The 21,182-nt window shown below is 41.8% G+C and overlaps 2 protein-coding genes across 6 annotated transcripts in view; one reads left to right on the top strand and one right to left on the bottom strand.

Moving 5' to 3' along the window:
• slc24a3 (solute carrier family 24 member 3) overlaps positions 1-10,268 on the top strand; it is a 130,571-nt gene extending 120,303 nt beyond the window's left edge. For all 4 annotated transcript variants that reach the window (XM_026190312.1, XM_026190313.1, XM_026190314.1 and 1 more), the window contains 5 exons: positions 349-515; positions 2,650-2,764; positions 3,316-3,428; positions 6,591-6,656; positions 6,740-10,268. In XM_026190312.1, coding sequence (XP_026046097.1) covers positions 349-515; positions 2,650-2,764; positions 3,316-3,428; positions 6,591-6,656; positions 6,740-6,889 — 611 coding nt within the window. In that variant the 3' untranslated portion in view covers positions 6,890-10,268. The remainder of the gene's footprint in view (positions 1-348; positions 516-2,649; positions 2,765-3,315; positions 3,429-6,590; positions 6,657-6,739) is intronic.
• A 2,121-nt stretch (positions 10,269-12,389) lies between these two features.
• The window catches only part of LOC113035054 (ras and Rab interactor 2-like), a 42,848-nt gene continuing 34,055 nt past the window's right edge, over positions 12,390-21,182 (bottom strand). For both annotated transcript variants that reach the window (XM_026190309.1, XM_026190311.1), the window contains 4 exons: positions 15,980-16,288; positions 15,767-15,898; positions 15,506-15,669; positions 12,390-15,230 (listed from right to left, as the gene is read on the bottom strand). In XM_026190309.1, the coding sequence (XP_026046094.1) occupies positions 14,772-15,230; positions 15,506-15,669; positions 15,767-15,898; positions 15,980-16,288 (1,064 nt within the window). In that variant the 3' untranslated portion in view covers positions 12,390-14,771. The remainder of the gene's footprint in view (positions 15,231-15,505; positions 15,670-15,766; positions 15,899-15,979; positions 16,289-21,182) is intronic.

Here is a 21,182-nt window from a genome sequence, read left to right as displayed (position 1 = left end):
ATCGTTCAGCGTCCTTCCTCTGTAAGAATCTGTTGTTAATCAGGTGCCAACGAGTAGTCTAAATCAAGTTTAAATTCATGAATTCATTCTGATTTTAAATTTCACACACAGGTGAACTTATGCCTTCATTCTTGTGTGCTTTCATATTGGACTATAATCAGATCTTTAGCCAGTGATAGATCGGAGTTTAAAAACATGCGTTCGTTGGACAGTAAATTATTCCTCCTGCTAGAAAGCAATGTCGGTTTTAAACACTTGTCTTTTCTGTCTTTTCTATCATTCTTCTCTCTGCTCGTGTGTCAGTCTCGACCCAGTCTAAATGCTGTATCTCGCTCTGTGTGTCTGCAGCGGGTGGGTTTAATAAACTGAAGTGGCTGCTGGCTTGGCCTCTGGCCCTGCTGCTATTCTTCACCATCCCCAACTCCTCCACACCTCGCTGGGAGAACTGGTTCATGCTGTCTTTTGTTGCCTCCACACTTTGGATCGCCGGCTTCTCCTACATCATGGTCTGGATGGTAAGTGACGATGGGGGAAAAGCAGACTTGTACTGAAAAGCAACATGAAGCTGAAAACAAAAATGCAATGCAATTAATAATGGTTCAGTGGCATATAATAACGATAATGTATACTTCATTGATCCCCGTGGGGAAATCCCTCTCTCCATTTAACCCATTCACTCAGTGAAGCAGTGGGCAGCCATTGGGCACCTGGGGAGCAGTGTGTAGGGACAGTACCTTGCTCAGGGGTACCTCAGGGTAGCTGTTCAGTGGATTCGAACCCCCAATCTTCTGATCATGGGGCCACCACTCTACCTACGGAGCTGTCCATGATGCTGTTCTTTGTGAGGCATTTGTTGCTTCTGTATATGAAGCTCCTGCTACAGTATAAAAATCAACCAAGCAGATTGGTTGTTGAAGCATTTCAGCTTAAGCATAGAAAAAGGCGCTTGTATACAACATGTGCTATATGAGAACCAATCCATTTACCTTGGCCTACAGCAACACTGTGACGAATTTTGGAGTGATTTTTGACCAGAATTATTAAACAAATATGATTAAACCAATATGTAGGACTGCTTTGCATTTGGGTAATATCTCTACAATTAGAGATATTCTGTCTCCGAGTAATGCTAAAAACCAGTTGCATGAATTTATTACTTCTACGCTGGACTATTGTAATTCATTGATGATCCAGAAGGTTCACCTACAAAGTCTTTAATGATCAGACCCAGTGTACCGTTGGGTCTTAGACTGGAGGCTTACTGCCCTTTTTCTGTGGAACCATCTCCCAGTTTGTATTTTGGCCACAGACACTCACTCTGTACTGATTCAGTTGAGTTAAATTTATTTTTTATGGAACCAAATCACAACAGCAGTCACCCCAAGGTGCTTTATATTCTGAGGTAAAGGGCCCACAATAATCCAGAAAAAACACCCAAAAACCAGAAGTCTTTGTGAATGTGCTAAAAATAGCAGACTATGAAAAGCCATGGCAGCGAATAAGCTAAAGTGAATATCCATTCATCCGCAGGACTTAAAGTAAAGATAAATTACGTTTTCTATCAAATGTATAAGGACTTATAATTCCAAGAAGCAGAATAAATACGTTTTAATCTTTAGGCAGTTTATGAATTGTGTTTTTTTAATCAGTGGAAGGTGACATGACTGGAGTATATGCATGTAATGTGAAACTGTGCCCTTTTAAAACATGTTGGCTCATTATGCTGCTGACAGCTATTGTTGTAAATAGATACTTTATAATTGTATAAATAAAAATGAAAGGTGGTCAGAAACATGAAAATCAAATATATAAATAAATGAATGGATGAATAATTCCCTGTGAATCCACTGAATAGTACAGAGAATAATTTAACACTATAGTGAATCGAACATGTTCCCTATTTTGACCTAACTACTAACTGCAAGAATGCATTTAGCAGAACATTAGCTTGAAATCTTTTAGCTTTACAGTTGTTTTGGGGGTTTTCGAGCTATGCGAAATATTGATATGCTAAACATGATTCAGCAATTTTAGTCTGACATTCAACTTAAAAAAGCTGTTATTAGATTAACCAACTGTGGTAAAGTACTGAATTCGTTAGCAGCTAGTTAGCTCGTTGTTTTGTTTTTGTTAGGTTTTTATTCTGTCTAGATGCTAGGACGCTCCGTTTACACAGGATTTATTTGTTTTGGGGAAGTGAGGTGATTTCAATATGATCCACTCCCAGTTTAACTGAGTTAAGAGTGTAAAAGTCATTTTCTGTGCAGAGCTACGCCAATCGAGCTCATTAATGTGCTCAGTTGTCAGCCACAGGTAGTTATTGCAGTCTACTTTCCAAGTTTAAAAAGTCTGTCTGGAACAATTAGATAAATTCTGGAAACACGGGGTTAATCTAATCCTAATGGGGTTTGAAAAGCTCTTTAGAGCTACAGAATCACGTAATAAGTGTGAGAGCTCTTCAAAAAATTCTTCATTATTCATGTAAGAAAATTGGTAAGTGCATGTGTCATTCCTGGTTTATCTTTAAGTTAAAAAGAACATTTTAACATTTTGGTTTTGGGTTCTAGTCTTTCTTTCCATTTTTCTGTCAGCACTCTTGATTGTTAAAAATACAACCAGTGATAGTGTGTCTTTGTCTTTGTGTGTCAGGTAACAGTGATAGGCTTCACACTCGGTATTCCAGACGTCATCATGGGTATCACATTCTTGGCAGCTGGCACCAGCGTCCCCGACTGCATGGCCAGTCTTATAGTGGCACGACAAGGTAATCAAACACAAACACGCAAAATGACAGGTTACCAAGCTGTCATTTAAAATGCACACACAGAGCAAACAGCAGAATCAAAGTGAAGCCGCTATCAAAGAGCTGGAGAGGGGACTAGATGACAGAGATGGAGAGGGGAGGTAAAGATCCTGGCCTGTCATCTTTTTCCCTGTGATGACAAGAGAGCGGGAAGACAGGCCGCCAGATCCTTTCCTCTGTCCTTTCATCTGTGTTTATTCTTGCTCCTGTCATCAAATATTTAAACAGCTCTGTCTGTGTGTATGTAGGGGGCTCACCAGGAGAGACACTCGCCACCGTTTAGTCGTCCATCCTCCACTGTGTAGCTGCTGTCGCCTTCATCGCTTTGACATTTTTTTGGAAAGTCATTTGGACAGATAGCTGTACTGAATGCCGCCCGTGTCCACCTACGTCAGACCAACCTGCTTCCTGTCTGCTCTTTTCCCACTCTCTTTACCTTTCACGCTGTCTGCCTGATCTCTTTGATTTCTGTTTTTGCTGATTCACAACTCCGTCTACGTCTGTGTGTTCAGGAATGGGTGACATGGCGGTGTCCAACTCCATTGGCAGTAACGTGTTCGACATCCTGGTAGGGCTCGGTCTTCCCTGGGCTCTAAAGACCTTGGCTATCAACTATGGCTCTGATGTAAGTAGCACAAAGCTCATCGACCCTTTAATTATGGTCGTGCACAGAGCTTTGCAGACTTTCATCAGAAAGTTGTCGTTTTTTTACTTTCAACTGAGCATTTCATCAACAATATGTGGAACAAACAGCCTGTGTGCTGCTCATTTTGTACTGTTGTTGGTCCTTGAGAGAGTCAAAATGAATCTTTATAATGAAGTGAATTTGTCTCTCCTTCTCGTGCTGCTTATTTGATCTTTTGGGGAGTTTGCATGTTTCTCCTCAATGCTGTAAACTTTGTTGTTCTGGACCAATCAGAATACTACCTGTGCATGGTAGTGGCGTTTAATGTAATGTACTGGCATAATGAGTGAAAAAAGGGAAGTGGAGCATAACTGATGTTTCTGATTCAGCCCTAAGTATAAACTTTATCCAAAAGGAAAGTTGAAGCCTAGTTTCAAAAGTAGAGTGTCTTTCTCTAATCCAAAATGGATGATAGGTCTGGGTGAATGCATCTGAAATTGAAACCTTCATGCAGGATTTCAAGTCACTGAAGAGAGCGTCAACATGAACCAGTAGCAGCACCTCTCTCTCAGAGACAAGGATAGATGCCGCAGAAGAAGACAGCTGTAATATGACAAAAGGTTTTCTGTTATGGTGGACTCCCACATAATGAGTGGCATTTTTCCAACAAGTTTATTGCTACTGCTAGCATCTCTGCTACATTCCCAGTAGTGCAGTGGAGGGAAATTATGTTTCAGTAGGATTCAAAACTGAAACTGAAAATCTTACCTATTTGCTGCAAAGGAAGATATGCCGTGCAGTAGCTTGTGTCCATCAGATAGTAAAACTCAGCTGATGTATAAATATCAGCTAAGACATGATAGAACAACACATGCAAACATGATCTACAACAATTTGAAAGACAGCATATGCAATAGCTTGGAAAAATCATTTATAAAGCACATTTACAGGTATTGATGGTCTTTAAGTGATGACCTGATGTTTCATCACTGCTTCCGGGTCAAAACTAGTCTGTGTTTATTAAGCCTGTTGTGTTTTTGACATGCTTTGTATCTTGTTCTATTTAATCTGAACAAACCTCTAAAAAAGTCAGTGATCACTGTCGACCTCTCCCTGTTTGTGTTACCACTGTTCATTATATAGCTCAGTTTTTAAAACCTTATGATGTAACTACAGCCCAAGCAGCAGTATATTAATGACTAACCAAAAACAGAATTATAGGTCTGTGTACAAATTTGATATGAGGTGAGCAAGTACATTGTAGTTGTCTTATGTATTATTACTGCTTATTTTATTAATGATGCCAAAAAACAAACCTGGGATTAATAAAGTGAATCAAATGATAAAGCTACTTCTAAGAACCTATGTTTATCACTGCTGCTGGAAATCAGAGACATTAAACATTGCTTAAAATCTTTCGACCCTCCTGATCCCCATGCAGAGGTCTACAGAGTAGAGAAAACCTGGGGTTAACCCTGAAGTGACTTGGATAAGTCCTTCTTAGTACAGGCAACCAGTTCATGGTACACGGCTAAAACAGACTCTGGCTCAGACTGATGGATCTATGGTAAATGTTAAGTAGATCTGCTCTAACTGAGCAGTCGGAGTGCTTTGTACTACAAGCCTCATTCACCCGATTACACACACGTTCAAACAAAGCACTTTTTTTCATGCCTAAATGCTTCTGATCAGTAGATGAGGTTCTACCCCCTGAGCCACCTCACAGTCAGAGAGAGCGCTTTATCGTTTTGTGTTATTGTATCGAGTTCGTTCCTGAGATTTTTGTGGAAGACAAAACTGTGTGAACGGGTGGATGACTGGATGTGTAAAGCGCTAAACAAATACAGGCCATTTACCATTACAACCTTAAATAGAAAGTTAATGCTGTAAACTAGCATCTTATTAACCTGCACTACTGTTACTGTTACACATAAGAGCTGATACAGACTACAGGAAAATGTAAATCCTTAAAGCACATTTTCTTATTTATCTCATATCTGCGTCCATATGTCTGCTACTTAATCACAACAGGCTTCAGTAATTAAGTGCAGCGTAGAACCCAACAGTGAGGCTATTTAAATAAAAAGCCCATTTAGATTCTGATTATAATTTTGATTATGAGCCATAATGTTTACCAGACTCATTATAAGCTATGGCACTGTGAGACCAGGTCACACTGATATCAGCCTTGTTTCAACAGAAACATATTTTATTCACAGTGTTGCAGAGAAATACTACTTTACCCACAATCCTAAACTGAAACAGCAACATCACTGATTGGTGGAGGCTGGAACGAAGCCCTGTACGATTGTGATAATTAGACTAAACTTTAATACAGATCCATAACGCAAACTACTACAATGGTGCCTTTTTGTTTTCCTTCATTTTTTGAACCAGAACAAATCTTGATTCAGCTCATAGCTACGTGACTTATTTGAATCCTTAAAATGCTTTCTATAGGACATTCACTTCTAGAACTGTAGCCCTTAGGTTTTAGGATCTGTTGCTAAAGTCTAGAGTCCAAGTCCCCTCATAGTGACCAACAATGTGTTTAAGGATCTCCACACAGGAGGGGACTAGCAGTGACGTGCAGAGATCACAGAAAGTCAGGGAGAAGGTTCCAACTTGAACTTTACTTTTAAGGACATGCTGTATTTGCTGGACACACTTTATATGGACAAAGCTGCACCTAATCTTTAATAGCCTGTGGTCTACAAAAGTGATATAACCATGCAGTCTGCCTTTCCAAACATTTGTGAAACAATGTCTCTAAAGAGTTCACTGAATATGATTTGAATCAGTTTGTAAAATTATTCAATGTGGGAGACCAGGTAACTTCACAGATACATAGTGTGCAAAAGTCAGTGCTCTGTTGTCTTAACAATTCCAGAAATCTCCTCTGGCATCAACATCACATAAAACCTGTGCACCAGGAGCTTCATGCCTGAGCAGGTCCTGTAGGTGTGATGTGTAGGTAGTCCAGTACATGATGGTTGACAGGATTATCAACACATTAAAGGGTCCCTGGGCATCCAGGACCTGGAATGGCTGCTATTAACCAGCCTTTAGCTACAAAACTGTGATTACCAAACTGCTTCCTGTGTGGACTCCCTTTAGGTTGATGATCGTTGCATTAATAATGTCTCACCTGTTCTCTTGCAGATCAAATTAAACAGCAAAGGACTCATCTTCTCTGTGGGGCTCCTGCTGGCATCTGTGTTTATGACAGTGAGTTTTTGAATGGACAGTTTCTGTTTCTTTCTTTCTCATAGCACAGTTTTCATGAGCTTTCCTCCTCTCCTCTGCTGTAGGTCCTGGGAGTTCACCTAAACAACTGGACGCTGAACAAACGTCTGGGTTTCATGTGTCTCATCCTCTACTCCATCTTCGTGTGTTTCTCCTGCCTCATCGAGTACAACATCTTCACCTTTGTCAACCTGCCGACCTGCCGGGATGACTGAGACACGCACGCATACACAACACACTCACTGTGCACACACTTACACAAACAAGTGGTGTTTGCAAGGAATTCAAAAAGAAATATTAAATAGATAGCTGGTGGCAACAAGTGGAAGATCTTATTGGAGACCAAAGAATTAATTGCAAATACTATTTGGCACAGGTCTGACTCACACTGATTTTTCTGTGGCTTGTTTTTTTGCCATATGGAGCTGCTCTGGTGTTTAGCCCACACCAGACCAGAGAGTGGGACTGATTCCAGGAGTAGAGATGGAAGCAACCAACGGACAGCACAGAGGATGATAACCTCGCACGCACACACACACACACACACACACACAGAAATTATTCTACTACTGCTCACTCCTGACATGAGGACCTTTTATTTTGAAACTCCCTGTGTTAGGTGTGATGTTTCCTAGCTGCTAACCTTTCCTGAGAGGAAAGGCGGGTCTTTTAGATCTACTAGTTGAAAGTAATAAGTAATAAAAAAAAAAGCAATGATGTAAAGCGATGGGAAGTTTAGACAGAGTTAGGGCCACGAGTCTTCATTATTCGTTACAGTGTTTACTTGGGACTTTTTGTTATTTCCATCTTACGCTCGCATTTACAGTTTTTCTTTTAAGACATGCACCTACAAGTCTCCACTTCAGCAGGAACAGGGCATTATCCCGTCACCTTTTTATAAATTAACTCACGGCCGTAGCTGTCACGTTTCATATTGATTTCCTTTCTATAAATAGCTCACCTCTGTAAATAACCCCCAGATGTCCTATTTATTATTTATTCCTGTCATACGCACAGTTCTTCTCTGGAGGTCACAAGAGCACCTGGGCAGGTTTTTGTTTGTGCAGCCGGGGATCCAGGTCGATGATCACAATCACAAGCACAATTTTTGTGAGGGCATTTTGCAAAATTCCGTTTGATCTGGATGAGTAGTTCTACGTGTGGACGGGACATGCGGAGCTCAAACTTGCACTGAAGAGCGGGAGAGCAAGGTGTTTACCCGCTGAAGCACGCTGATTATGAGGAGAGGATCCTTGTAAAATGAAGCAGGTTTGTGTGGAGTGGGTTCGAGAAGCAGATGTATTTATGTCTTTCGTGAGTGGGGAGCTGCTGCTTGTTCTCCTCTCAGAGACACTGACCAAATAGACTCAAAACAGTGGTGGCATTATTCAAAACCACACCTGGACCAGGTGTTTGCTCTGTGCTGGAAGGATGGATGGATGTCCTGCTTTACTTCTCTGAGGGTGAGCAATGTAACTGGTAGTAAAGTAGGACTTTTTACCCCAACTCTTTAAGGTTGGGAGGAGTTTCCACTATATTTTTCTCCAGGAGTTCTTTGTATTTTGTAATGCCTAATGTCTAGATTTGTCCAGATTTGGTAGGTTTGTGGCACATAAATATTCCTACTAGTTTTTAGAGCATGTACAGTGTGGTTTGTGAAACCCTCCGGGGAATTTTTTATTCCACTAAGGGGCCAGTAAAGTTTAATTATTCTTGAAAGACTTCCACCAACACTGAAGTGAACGCTTGTCAGTCAGGGTTGATTCTTCTCACACAGTTTTCATCAAAATGTCAGCTTTTCCTCAGACAGGTGCATTTCAAATGTCAAGTGCTCCATGCTCTTTTTTTCTCACTGAGGGAAGAGTATTGCTAAAAGAAAAAGATCTATTGTTTCAGGTACTTTGTTAATTTATTGATCAGAAATATCAAATATCTAAAATAGGAAATGCTGTCTTTCGAATGTATAAATATTTCATATATCACAGATATTTATTTATGTCATAGAAACAGACAGTACAGCGCAACCATAACCGGAAAACAGGGTCTAAATCTTATGTAATGCAATAACTTTGAGATTACCGATATGTAAATATGGCGCTTTGCTGATAAAACATGACTTTATAGTTGAGTTTAAAAAGGCGCATTCAAATCATAAATGTCTGTTAATATTGTTGTTAGACTGCTCAAACTATCCAAACACAACACAAGTTCAAATCATGAAGAGGAACTGTGAGAATGTCTGCCTGACGGGAGACCTAAACACAGTCTGAGGTGATCATTATTATACATATATCAGGGTATAACTGTTAATCCACCTCAAACTTTTCCTCCAGAGTTTCCCTGAAAGAGCTCAATGAGGTGCTAATTACAAACCAAATAACTGGATGACTTTTGTTGTGTCAATAACAGCTCCTGAGGAATGTCTACAAAGCCCACTTCTTCCCGAAAAAAAGCTAAACGTTTAAATTTTATTTGTCACGTGCACAGAAATGCTTGTGTCCAAGCTGCAGACTGGCTGCACTATTCCTGGGCTTGGTTTTAGCATCGTGGGGGTCTAGGCAGGACCCTTAACTGGATATTGAGTGGGAATCAAACTTGTGACTCCTGCACCAAAGGTGTGTAGCTTTACCACTACACTATCCAGCTGCTGGGATGAACAAATAGACAAATTATCTAGGCGTAAAAAATGAGAAAGAAAAATTAGTTGTTTTTTTTTTAAATATCCAAATCTCAAGCGTCTGATTACTGTGGAGGTTAAACACATCAGTATGAGCTAAATCAAGAAATGGATCGAAATGTCTCGTAGCATTCCCCTCTCTGAGGTACACGTGGTTTTCCTCTGTGTCATCCTGTCCGTTACCAACACCTTTCTAATCCAAGGCATCAGTTTTGGCCATCTTATTTATTTCAAAATATATTGTGCACTTTACTATCAAACAATTTATGCTACAGATTATTTGGTTCAAACGTCATGTGCTGCTATTAACTGCATGTATCTACAGTGTAAAACATGAGGTACTTTGAAACTAACCAAAACGCGCTCTCATTATAAAACGACACATCTTGTAGAGGAGATTTCTAAATAATTTGTGATATTCACATGAGTGATATATTGCTGATGTACATATGTATATAAATAGGTGTAAATGTATTTATATATTTTTTGTCTCAATCTGTATATCTGTTGAATATATTTTCATAGTTCCTAGGTCTCCTCTGTAATCCCCTTTGTTTTGACGTGTTTCTTGTCCTTTGTTTACTCGCATGGAGATACTTCGATATAATAAATTATTTATGGTAAATCTTAATGTACTTTGGGATCAGAGTCTAAAGCATTTTTAGATGGCACTGGAGTTAGTTTGTACTGGAAATCCTAGATGACTGCATGCTGTGGCTAGCACAGGATGTAAGAGATAGTGAGTGAGAGTGTATGCAGATGATATCTTTCTGTGCATATCTAAGCTTTACCTCTTCCTACGCAGAAACTTTTCAAAAGAAATTGTTTACTTTGTGTTTAGATGTCTCAAATGTAATTTTAGAGATCATTTTGCTACCTGAGCATTAATAAAGTTGTCATTGCTTAAGGTGACACGATCGCTTGTGCTCTACTTTTGACTGGTCTGCAGTATTATTCTATAGAAAATCTATACATTCAAACAAGTTATTTCTGATAATTCTGTATGTTGTATGCATTTACCGCATTGAATATAGGTGCACAGTCAGTGTGGTTTTTCACTTGAAGCTGAAAAAGAAATAATGCAACTAGAAACATAAACCAGCCTTTTAGCAACAACCAACCAATCCAGTGACATCACCTTCTGTTTCGGCACAAGATGGCAGAACTTTAACACTCTCTAATGCTAAATGTAGGAAATAAGTATTTAAATTGTGTCTTTATTACTGTGCTCACAGAAAAGGAGTCGCAGAGTGCTTTATAGAAGTCTGAAGCCTAGGTCACCCATGGAACGCTCTCTGGGTCTGGTTCTATACAGACTCAGACCTACTGTTAGATTTTGACAGACAGTTGTTTTATTTACACCGTGACCTCTGACACAAAGGCCATTTTTCTTTCATATTTACGGTGGTCCCTATGTGCACACTGGAAACACAGACCAGTCACATGCATCATAACCCCTCCCAATGATGCTAGCCAGCCAATCAAGTCATTACTTCAGAATGATGTTGAAAATGTGTATGTGTGCCAAGTCTGCCAGAAGAAACATGATCATCCTTCACCTTGAAGCGCCTTCAGGGGTCTTGTAGAAAAGGCTGGCAGTGATGATCATCTATATGAAGGTGGGTTATTTTGAGCCTTTTAACTGGGATCCTCAGAGGCTTGGATAGCTGCTCCTGTGGCTCTATGATGCAAGTTGAAGAGAGAGAGAAGTTTTTGAGTGTACCTCATGGTGTCACATCCATACCATCTAAGGAGGTGGGGGCTGTGTAGGAGGACTCAGCATTTTTTAAATGCTTCTGCTGAACTGGCAGATAGCTGTCAGGATGAAGAATGCCATTTAAAGTTCAGCCTCCAGCTACTGAATGGTGCATGATAGACCTCAACAGATCAAGAGTTGGAAATCTGATGTCTGAAAATTGAGTTTCTGTAAATTAAAAAAGAGTCAAACAGGACTTTGCACTGAGCTGTGTGGGGGGGAGGCTGGTCGTAACCTTTAGAATCTTTAAAAGTATTTTATTTAATTTTGAAAACATTTACCACCAGAGGGCGTGTTTTCACATGTGTGCTGCTGTGCGTTTTAATTCTTCTTTACCCTGACCCCATTTCCCAAAGCGTTTTCCCATCAGCCGTTGTGCGTTGCCTGGTTAAGTAAAGGTTTCATAGACTTATTGCATCATCTTGTGGTACAAATGTTTTACATTAAAATATAGCCCAGTTCTAGTTTGGTTCAGCTGATGACATTTATCCGTAACCCTGAATTGAATAATTGGAAGAGAATGGATGGCTCATAAACACAATAACAGTTAGAAGATGAAGTAGAGGGACTAGAAAGAGAGAGCAGATTCCTCCTATACTGGCTTCTCTTCATTGGTTCCTGTTAAATCCAAAATTAAACTGAAAATCCTGCTCCTCACATGCAAGTTCTTGAATATTCAGGACCCATCTTATCTTAATGACCTTATAGTATATCACCAAATTAAAGTGCTTCACTCTCACACTACAGGCTGACTTGTGGTTCCCAGAGTATTTAAAAGTGGAATGGGAGGCAGTGCCTTCAGCTTTCTTTGGAACCAGCATCCAGTTTGGGTTCAGGAGACAGACACATCTCTACTGTTAAGATTAGGCCTAAAACTTTCCTTTTTGCGTATAATTAAGGCTGGATGAGTGGACCTGGAATTCTCCCCATAGTTACAGTGCAATAGGTGTAGTCACCATTCCAAGGCAGTAACATAGTAAAAAAAAATTAAACGGTCAAATAGTCCAGGATTTTATCATTTCATCTGAAGGAGGGCTTGTTAAACTATTAGAAAAATGTATTGGTCAAACACAGGATATTATTCTATAACAATTTAGTCTAAATTCTACAAACATGATAGGTGCCACATGTTCTGCCTGTGGTTATACATCCTGTTTGTGAGGGCTCATTTTCATCTTCAAGTCTTCATGCAGCATCAATGAGGCACAAGCCCCCTCTGGCGGCAGGAAACTGGTATGACGGGACTCAACAGCAGAGCATTGATCAAACAAATGCACAGACAGTATTTCCATTTCCACCATTTATTGAGTGCAAAAAGAATATTTCTGACATGGATGATAAGCAGGATGTCTCCTGGATACTAAAGATATTTTGACACCATGAAGAACATTTTTAACATTGAAAAGCCATCTGTGAAAAATCCCCGCACAGAGACATATAAATACTCAAAGAATGTTAGAGGAACATGGCAGTAGGTATAAATTCAGACGCTGAAGACTTGGCCCACAGAGGTCTGCACGACAGGCTCTGTACAAGATTAATGCTACTCAGCAACACTTTCACTTCCCTGTTTCAGCTGTTACACTTCATCCTGCGTAAAACAGGACTGAACAGAGCACTGCACTTCAGTTCATTCACTGCATGAGCATCTTTTTCAGCTTTTCCAATTGTTCAAACTCAAGATGTGCTGATTGTGAAATTTTGGGCTGACGCTGATGTTTATAATTATTTGGCCTATAGCTGATTTCATATTTTCATTCCTTCATTCATTTTATTTTTACTGCTCTTTTTCTATTTTGTGCTAAGGGAAACAATAAAATCTGGAATTTAAAATGACTGTTTCAGAGTCTTTCAGCACTTCAGGCAGATAAACAATGGACACTGACACTGGTAAATGTGTATATATTTATATGCCGATTACCTGAAATCTTATAATTTAAGCATTTGGATCAACAGCACCAAAATCAACGCTACGCTGTACTGCAGGTCCTTCTCAGTACTTTCCCCTCCATCATCACGGTACCCTCTACACCTTCCTTTCAACGTGTGTGACTGTGGGACCTCAGACCAGCTTAGATGTCCACACAGTGTCTTCATACATGTTCTTACCACCCGGGTTAAAGGCCTTTGTCAGTAGTACAGAGACGGGGCAGCCGGCCGCAGGATCTGTCACATATCACTCTCATAGGAGTGGAACAATTCAGAAACTGTAACACAAACACCCACAGTGTCACGCCATGGTCGTGTCTCCCTGGACTGTGATATGAAGCTGTCAATGCCTGGTTACTATTTACAGACCATTCAGGTAACGAGTGAATCCGTTTTGTTCATAATGAGGTCGGGGTCAAGTAAAATCTTTTTCTTCTCCTCTAACGAAAACAGAGGTATGAAGGGAAACCACGGCTTTGGAGAACTGTTCCACCCCTACGGTCTGAAACGATAACCAGCAACATCTCTCAGGTCTGAAAGAGCCTCGTTCATATCACCAGGATACTGTCAGTAAATACACAAACACTGGCAACACCTGCCTTTTCTAACATTAAACACAAACTACATGCATGAGCTAAATTTTACAAAGTTAATCCTTCAGATGATCTGATCACGCTGACACATCTCATTCTACGTCAGCATCAACAATTCCCTTTAAATCCAGCAGATGGTGGGGACAACTATGGAACAAAAAAAATGACAAAACACCGTCATCAACAAAAAAAAACAGCGTCTCTTAAATTTCTGCATTCTGTTAAAGGGGAATCCCACCAATTTTTGTATCTTTTAAATCCAAGTTTGTTTAGATGTAGTGTGAAGTCATTTGAGTGAGAAAGGTGGAGGTCTGCTCACACCTCTGTAGCTGCTGCACCTAAACAATGGTGGCTAGCCAGGTCAGGTAACAGTTTGGTCCAAATGATTGGGACATCAGCTCTGTTTATATTTTATTACATTCAATTTTTTTTCATATGCTTCTTAAGAATGAGTGAATCATTGCAAACCTATATAACCTTATACCTATTATATATATTTTGTTAGTAATAATCATTATTAACAATAGCACATTTACCATGAAACCACTAGAATCTTTTCTCTTTTTTAATAAAGAAATCAGACTGTCCAGCGCATTGCATGCTGGGTTTTTATTATTATTATTAATAACATTGTTTTGTTTGTTGTTGTATTAGAAGTGGCTTCATTCTCTCTTTTTTAAATGGCTTTGTGCATCAGTCACCACCAGGTGCCGCTAAATCCACACAAATCAACAATCTGAAGGATTATCTTTTTAAAATTCAAACAATAAAGTTACAGTTTACCAGCAACTGTGAGACGTAAACTTAAATGACATATATAACCTACATCTATTTGTATACTTAAAGGAACTGTCCCATGTGTCTGAGCTCAGATTCCCTCCATCAGGAGGTGGAAACAGCAACTGACAGAGCTGTTTACCACAAAGTTACCCTGATAAGAAATCCAGAGCAGGAAGACAAATAACTGGCCTGTCAGACAGAACCTTCCCCAGACTAAGAAAGGAGAAGTCCGGCTTTGCAAAGACTGGCACGCCACAGCGCTGAGCCCAGCTCGTGTGTCTCCACATGTTTTTGTTTACTGGAGTTATGGGTGACACTGCGGCAGACAAAGAGCTTGTTCAGGCTTCTGCTCGCTGCTACAGTCACACAGAGATGGAGCTGCTGAGGTGGCTCGGTGGCAGGCTCAGGCCTAAGCTGACTCTGGGTTTGGGGGAGTCAGTCGACAGGTCCGTGCTGAGGTCGTTCAGGTTGGCCTTTGTGTCAGAGGTCACGGTGAGGTCGTTGAGGTTGGGCGCCACGTGAAGGGGAGCAGATAGCTGGGCGGTGCTGCTACTGGCCACGCGACGGAAGACGAAGTAGAAGGGACCGGCTTGCGGGCGGCTGTGCAGCTCAGCCTTTATCTTTTGAGGGTGGGTGTCTGGGGCCAGCTGCTGGCTGCTGCCCTCCATCAACAGGAACAGGCCGTAGTTTTCGGGGTCAGACACTTTGAACTTGCGGGCGCACAGCTGGCACACCTCCTCCACGGTGGCATAAGGTTGCACCTGCAGGGTCTTGGCTGTGCAGCCGCTGTCCAGCTCCTGCAAAGCAACCCGCAGGTAGTTCTGAGGGACAGTCAGAGGAGACGGTCAGTGTTCAGAGAGCAAACATACGAAGCCTGAAGACTCAGATGTTTTTGATTGCAGTTAAACACCGAAAATCCTCCTTGCCATGTTTTCGAAGCTGAGAGGCTGTACTGGGTGGTGTTGCTTTTGAAAATACTGGTGTATAAAAATATCAAAATCAACTCTGAAGCTAAAAGACAACCTCTAAAGCAGTGCTAATCTGCCAGCGTCACAGAAACCTTTTGCACTGAGTGAACTTATTTGTGTGTTCTCACCTGGAAGTCATCGATGGATGGTGCAGAGCGCTGGGTGGTGCGGCGGCGGTGCCACTGGTGGAGTGTGTTTCTGGTCTCAGAGCTCAGCACTCTGGCTGCTTGCTCCTCCTGGAAGTTCTTGATCAGAGACATGGCTCCATACGCACTGGTCAGGTAGTAGCCACCTGCACATCAACACGCACACACAGCGGCACACTGTTAATTATGTGGGGGGTGGAGGATGGGGTAGATTGTGCTGGTTTCCATGGAAAAGTGCCACACCTTCTCCATGCAGCAGTGAGGGGTCCAGCAGCTCCATCATGTAGAGTATCTCATTGTCCAGCTGAGGCATGTCACACTGGGCCAACACATAGGTCAGCATGGGCAGGAAGTCATCAGCACCATACAGACGACCTGTCAAACACACAGCAGGTTCACTCATCATTCCTGCCATGCGACACTGACTGTGGGTGTGGGTGTGGTTTTCATCTGTACCTGAGTTGTCCTCCATGATGGTGTAGATCAGTTTGCAGACTCTGAGCAGCATGCTGACCTTCTTCTCTGGAGAGTACAGTTTACACATGGTGTGGAACTTGTGTTTGATCTTTTCTATGGCCACTGTGTCCGGGGGCTGCGCGTCGGCCACGCCCATTTCCTGTGGCTGCCTGGCCTTGGCCTGGGACAGGTTCTCCTTCAGCTCCTGCCACTCCCCACTGCGTATCTGGAATTCCTGCAGGGCGCTGCTCACTACGGCCTTGAGGGGCTTCAGGACACACTTATGCATTGCTTTCTCCAGGACTTGGTCTGTGGACGAGCGCAAAGAGAATCTTTCAGTGTTTCGCACAAATAAACCGTTAGTGAGCTGAGGAAAGTTCAGCATAGCTGCTAGCAAATCAAAACACATAATACAAACATCACAAACGCCAGGCAGCTGCTGGTGCAGTCTGTCTGGCTCTAAATGAAGGACACCGCTAATCACTACAGTGACTTTGCTCCCAGAGGTACATGAGCTAAGTTACTAAAAGGCAAGCAAGCCTGGATCATGCTAACTGCTAAAAGACCCATTAGCATGCCCTCCAAGTAGCTGATTATTGTTTCTGTGAAGCAGGAAAATTACCCCCACCTGCATCAGCCACACCCACCATCAAGTGCGTAAGTAATGTGTACGTGTGAGTCGCATATTAGAAAACAAATGTCAGTGGAGTCTAAATTAAAAAAACAAGTAAAGATTCCACAAGAGGAAAGCACATCAGTGAATATGAGTCAGTGCAATAGTGGTGTGTTTTTAGATACCATCTCTCTTGAAGGAAGTGCTCTCCCACTTACTGTTTTCTATCTGAACACCTACACAGTGATAAAATACAACCTGTGATATGAGATCAAGAGGGTCCACAGATCACTGAGTGAGACATGTTTTAGCTGTGACATTAATAATTTTACCCATGTTTACTGCATACCAAATTCATTGTGTACCGTGAGCCATGATTTAAGAGCTACAAGCTGTTAGAAGGGTGTCGCGATCAGATCAGTTCTACTTATCATCATGTGTGTAAATCAAGTTCCTATTGACGACCATGTGTGCAGCTCAAAGTTCAGCTAGGAGGAGTCAAACCATCATGAGCTTCTTCGGCTTGTGCAGTCTGACTAACACACGAGCAGGAGGCCAAACCACAGCCCTGCTGAATAAGGAATGTGTGAGAGATGCTGACTGTTCTCTAGGAATATGGAGTCAGCAGTTTCTCTGGCTGAGCAAATCCACACACACACACACACACACACACACACACACACACACACACACACACACACACACACACACACACACACACACACCTTTCCGCCACATGAACCCATCTCCATCAGCTTCCTCCCGATGAAGTATCAAAGTCCGAGTCTGCTTCACGCATGTCTGTGAGATTCCTCCACTCCTCCAGATGTACGCCTACTGGAGCTGCATCAGAGAACCAAGCTGGCAACTCTCCAGCAGCACATTCTCACTTCCTCATTCCATCACTGTGTACCAACTGCCAGTAAACGAGGTGCTCTGCATGATTCTGTTATCACTGCTTGCTGCCACGGATTAAGAATGAGGAGTGAGCAGATTTCGCCAGTGCTTAAACTCTCTGTGTCAACAAACACTGATAATCCAGGGTGTGACTGTGGCTTATCTCCATGACAAGATCTTTCACTCACTGGAAACCACCTACCTGCCACTACATGTCACCACTGACGTTCCTTACCGTAACGCTCTGCAGCTTGGCAAAGATGGAAGTCACACCAAACTGAACTGTTCAAGTATTTCCAAAGAAAAGCTTGAAAAAATGATATTACGACACCACTGTCTGAAACGACCGCTTCCTTTTTTCCTCATTTCATGTAATTTTGAAACATTTGATCAATCAAAAAGGGGGAACCCATTTCTGTCAAATATATTAAATACTATTATGTAGTTCATATTATTATTAAAGTTGGCCAAAGTTTCAAACAATGACCACTCGGGTTCACACAGTTTTGTGTGATGTCACTCGGGGGAATATCCCTCACTCCACCTCCTGTTCAATCTCTTTGTTTACAAAGTGCAGGAATTTTGCTTCAACAGCTTCACAAAGGAGCTGCGCAAATAAACAAGGTCTATTTTCAACTGTCGGTAATGAAGAACTGGAGTCTAAGAATAACAACATGGCTGTTTGTTCCTGTTCAAAGGGAGTTTTTCCTTCCCACTCTTTCTGGCTGCTGATAGAGACTCATCTGAATGCTGACGCTCTGTCTGCATGATTGTAGGAGCTTTACCTTACAATATAAAGTGTCTCGAGGCAGCTGTTGTTGTGATCTGGTCTTTTCCCCTAAACGTCTCATCGGTCTGCGTTTTTTTTTTTAATTACTTTTAACCATTTTTTAAATGGCTTCTAAAGTTTTACCAACAGTCTAAAATACTCGCCGCCCTGCCTCCTTTTCCCAAAGCTAGAAATCTGAGAGAAGCAGCAATTGCTGCTATTGCAGAACTTGGAACCAGTGGAGTTTGGTCCCATTTGCTTGAAAAATAGCTTCTGATGTCAGCTTTCGGTAGTGAACAGTAAATTTGATATCTAACCGTTAAAACCTAACTTGTGAGCATTTTGGTTAACAACTAGAAGGACAAAACTCATAGCTGTGGGCTTTTTAAATTGGGAGAGTTTTCTTTCCTGCAGTCTCCACTGCTCTGCCTAAGTAATTAAAAACAGTGCCAACATTCCTCACTGTGGACATTAGTTAAGAGCTGTGTCCAAGTCACCCTAAAGAGGGACATGTCCAGATTTACAGACACACTAATGAGACTCCTCAGACTAAGTTTTCCGCACGTTGACTCTGTGCTTCTTTAGATTGCATGCATGCATCCACCTTAAAATAATGTGAGAGCAGGGTTAAGGAAATGTCACAGTGTCCTGTGTCCTGGATCACAGATGGACTGCAGACATCACAGTGGCACCCATTTTCCTGGGGACAACTTATCAGCCAAGGCCAGGGAAAGCTAGCAATCACACACAAACTTACACACTTCTTGTGTCTTCCCCTCTGAATATAAACATCCTCTCACCAAGCATCCTCCACGCAGCCTTTAACCAATCACCTTGTCTGCTGCAGCTGGGCGGTCTCACATAATACTGTCTACGGGGAACAGCTGAACCTTTTATCCACCATCCATTTGGTGAAGATAAAATAACAGTGAGACCACATCAAATACCATTATACACTCACACACACAATATGTGTGTGTGTGTGTGTGTGTGTGTGTGTGTGTGTACACAAAGTGACTGTCTCCTTGAACTATAAATAGCCTGCTGAAATCAGGAACAGTAGTGAGTATCTGTTCTGTCACTGAAGCCAGAAGCTACACAGATTGTTGACTTCCTGCTTATAATCTGAACCATAAAAATAGCATTTTGATTCGTCCTCGTCATACCAGCAGCATGTTTAAGACATCTACAGAACAGCAGACCTCATCTACTTTGACCTTTGATCCCATAAACTCCTCTTGAATGTGTTCACTAAAGTCACTTGGTCATTAGCAGGATAAAGCAAGACCAATGTGAATAACGCAAAAAACCCACAAACAAACAAACAAAAAAGTTTACGTTTTCAGCTCCAACACTTGCTCATCACTTCCAGTTTCAAAACAGCAAGACGACGACTGCAGTGTGGTCTTTTATATATATATATGAATATCTAGTGTGGATCTGTCTGAAGGAAATAAAATCCACCTTCCAGCATCAATAAACATGTTAATTAGCATGTTATGTGTCATTTGTCTGTACAAGAAGTGAATTTCTGAGTTGATATGTGACCTAAAAGCAACAGCGGAATAAAAGTATCATCAGAGCTATAAGTAAAAGCCAGAGTCCCAAGGTGTGCATATGATAACATCATCAATAAGTTAGACCTGCTTGATGTTGATCTGGCTCAGGCTGTCTGCTGGAGGACAGCCTCTCTGTGTGGGATGACTTCAACACAACAGACTCTATTTTCCCCTGCCCCCTACTCCCCCTCCCCATCCTGAACACATACACAGCTGGGGTGATGAAGGAGCACAACAAGCACAGAGGTGGCCTCCATATTTGAAATCGACCTACTCCCAAAAACCATACATCATCTACAACACAGATGGCCTGATGGTACATCTTGTTTTAGGTCACCTCTCGGTTTCATCTAATTCACATTATGTCATTTTCTCACACCACCTACTGGCAGTGTCAAGTGCGAGAGGGAGAGATTGAAGAACCACAGATTAAAAACAAAGAGTGAAGGGCAGGGAGAGGCACAGTGTGATGGGGGCTTGCGTCTAATCCTCTCCTCTGATTGGAGAGCTGGAGTTGGACCGAGACCGGTTGCATGACTTGGCAGACGGCCATCCAGAGGCATCTGGGCCAGCCGGCCTTTGAGCTCAACAGAAAACACTCTCTGAAGCTGCCACAACTAAATGTTGTGTAAGTGTTCCAAGAAGTAAAAGCCGCAGCAGTTCCCAGTGTGTCATCCCTGAGAAAAACAAGCCATTCAGAGAGTGGGCACGAGAGGGGGCCACAACACGCAACAATGGAAACACAAAGCTGCTCTTTCAATTTTAGTTTTCCCTTCAGACACCACACCGATTGTAGCTGTCAATCAAATTATTTATCAAGGGGAAAATGGAACATAATGAAAATGTTTCTGGCTTTAAAGGTGTGTTAAGCAACGTTTTCCATTTTCTAGCGGCTGAACAGCCTGTGGAGTTTTTCACACGTCCAAATCCAAAAGGATGCTTCCCAGAATGCTTCCTTAGCATTCCAAACTATTTATAATGAAATGAGCAGAGATGGAGATACCCTGTTCTGCTCCGGGTCGAGCTTTGAAAAAAAATGGATCCTTCAATCCTGATACACAAACAAACTTTCTTACAGGTGAAAAAACATTACAAAGTCAACTGTCAGCACTTCTCCACCCAATTCATGACTTCATAGTTGCAGCCCTTTGCTCAACTTTCTGAACGAGGCCAGTAAAAACAGGTTGGTGAAGTGGGCTCCTTCCTCCACAGATAAAACCCTCTTTGTGCTCTGTGTTTACATGTTTCTGTCCAAGGTCTAATGTGGCCACTGAATCTTGGCCTAAATGATTCAGACTCTTCCGGCAGGTGTGTGTGTGTGTGTGTGTGTGTGTCAGTGAGACATTGTATGTGCGTGTGTGTGGT

The sequence above is a fragment of the Astatotilapia calliptera genome, chromosome 13 (genome assembly GCF_900246225.1).
Source record: "Astatotilapia calliptera chromosome 13, fAstCal1.2, whole genome shotgun sequence".
NCBI lineage: Eukaryota > Metazoa > Chordata > Actinopteri > Cichliformes > Cichlidae > Astatotilapia > Astatotilapia calliptera.
The sequence above is the reverse complement of the archived record's forward strand: the minus strand, read 5'-3'. Positions and strand labels throughout refer to the sequence as shown.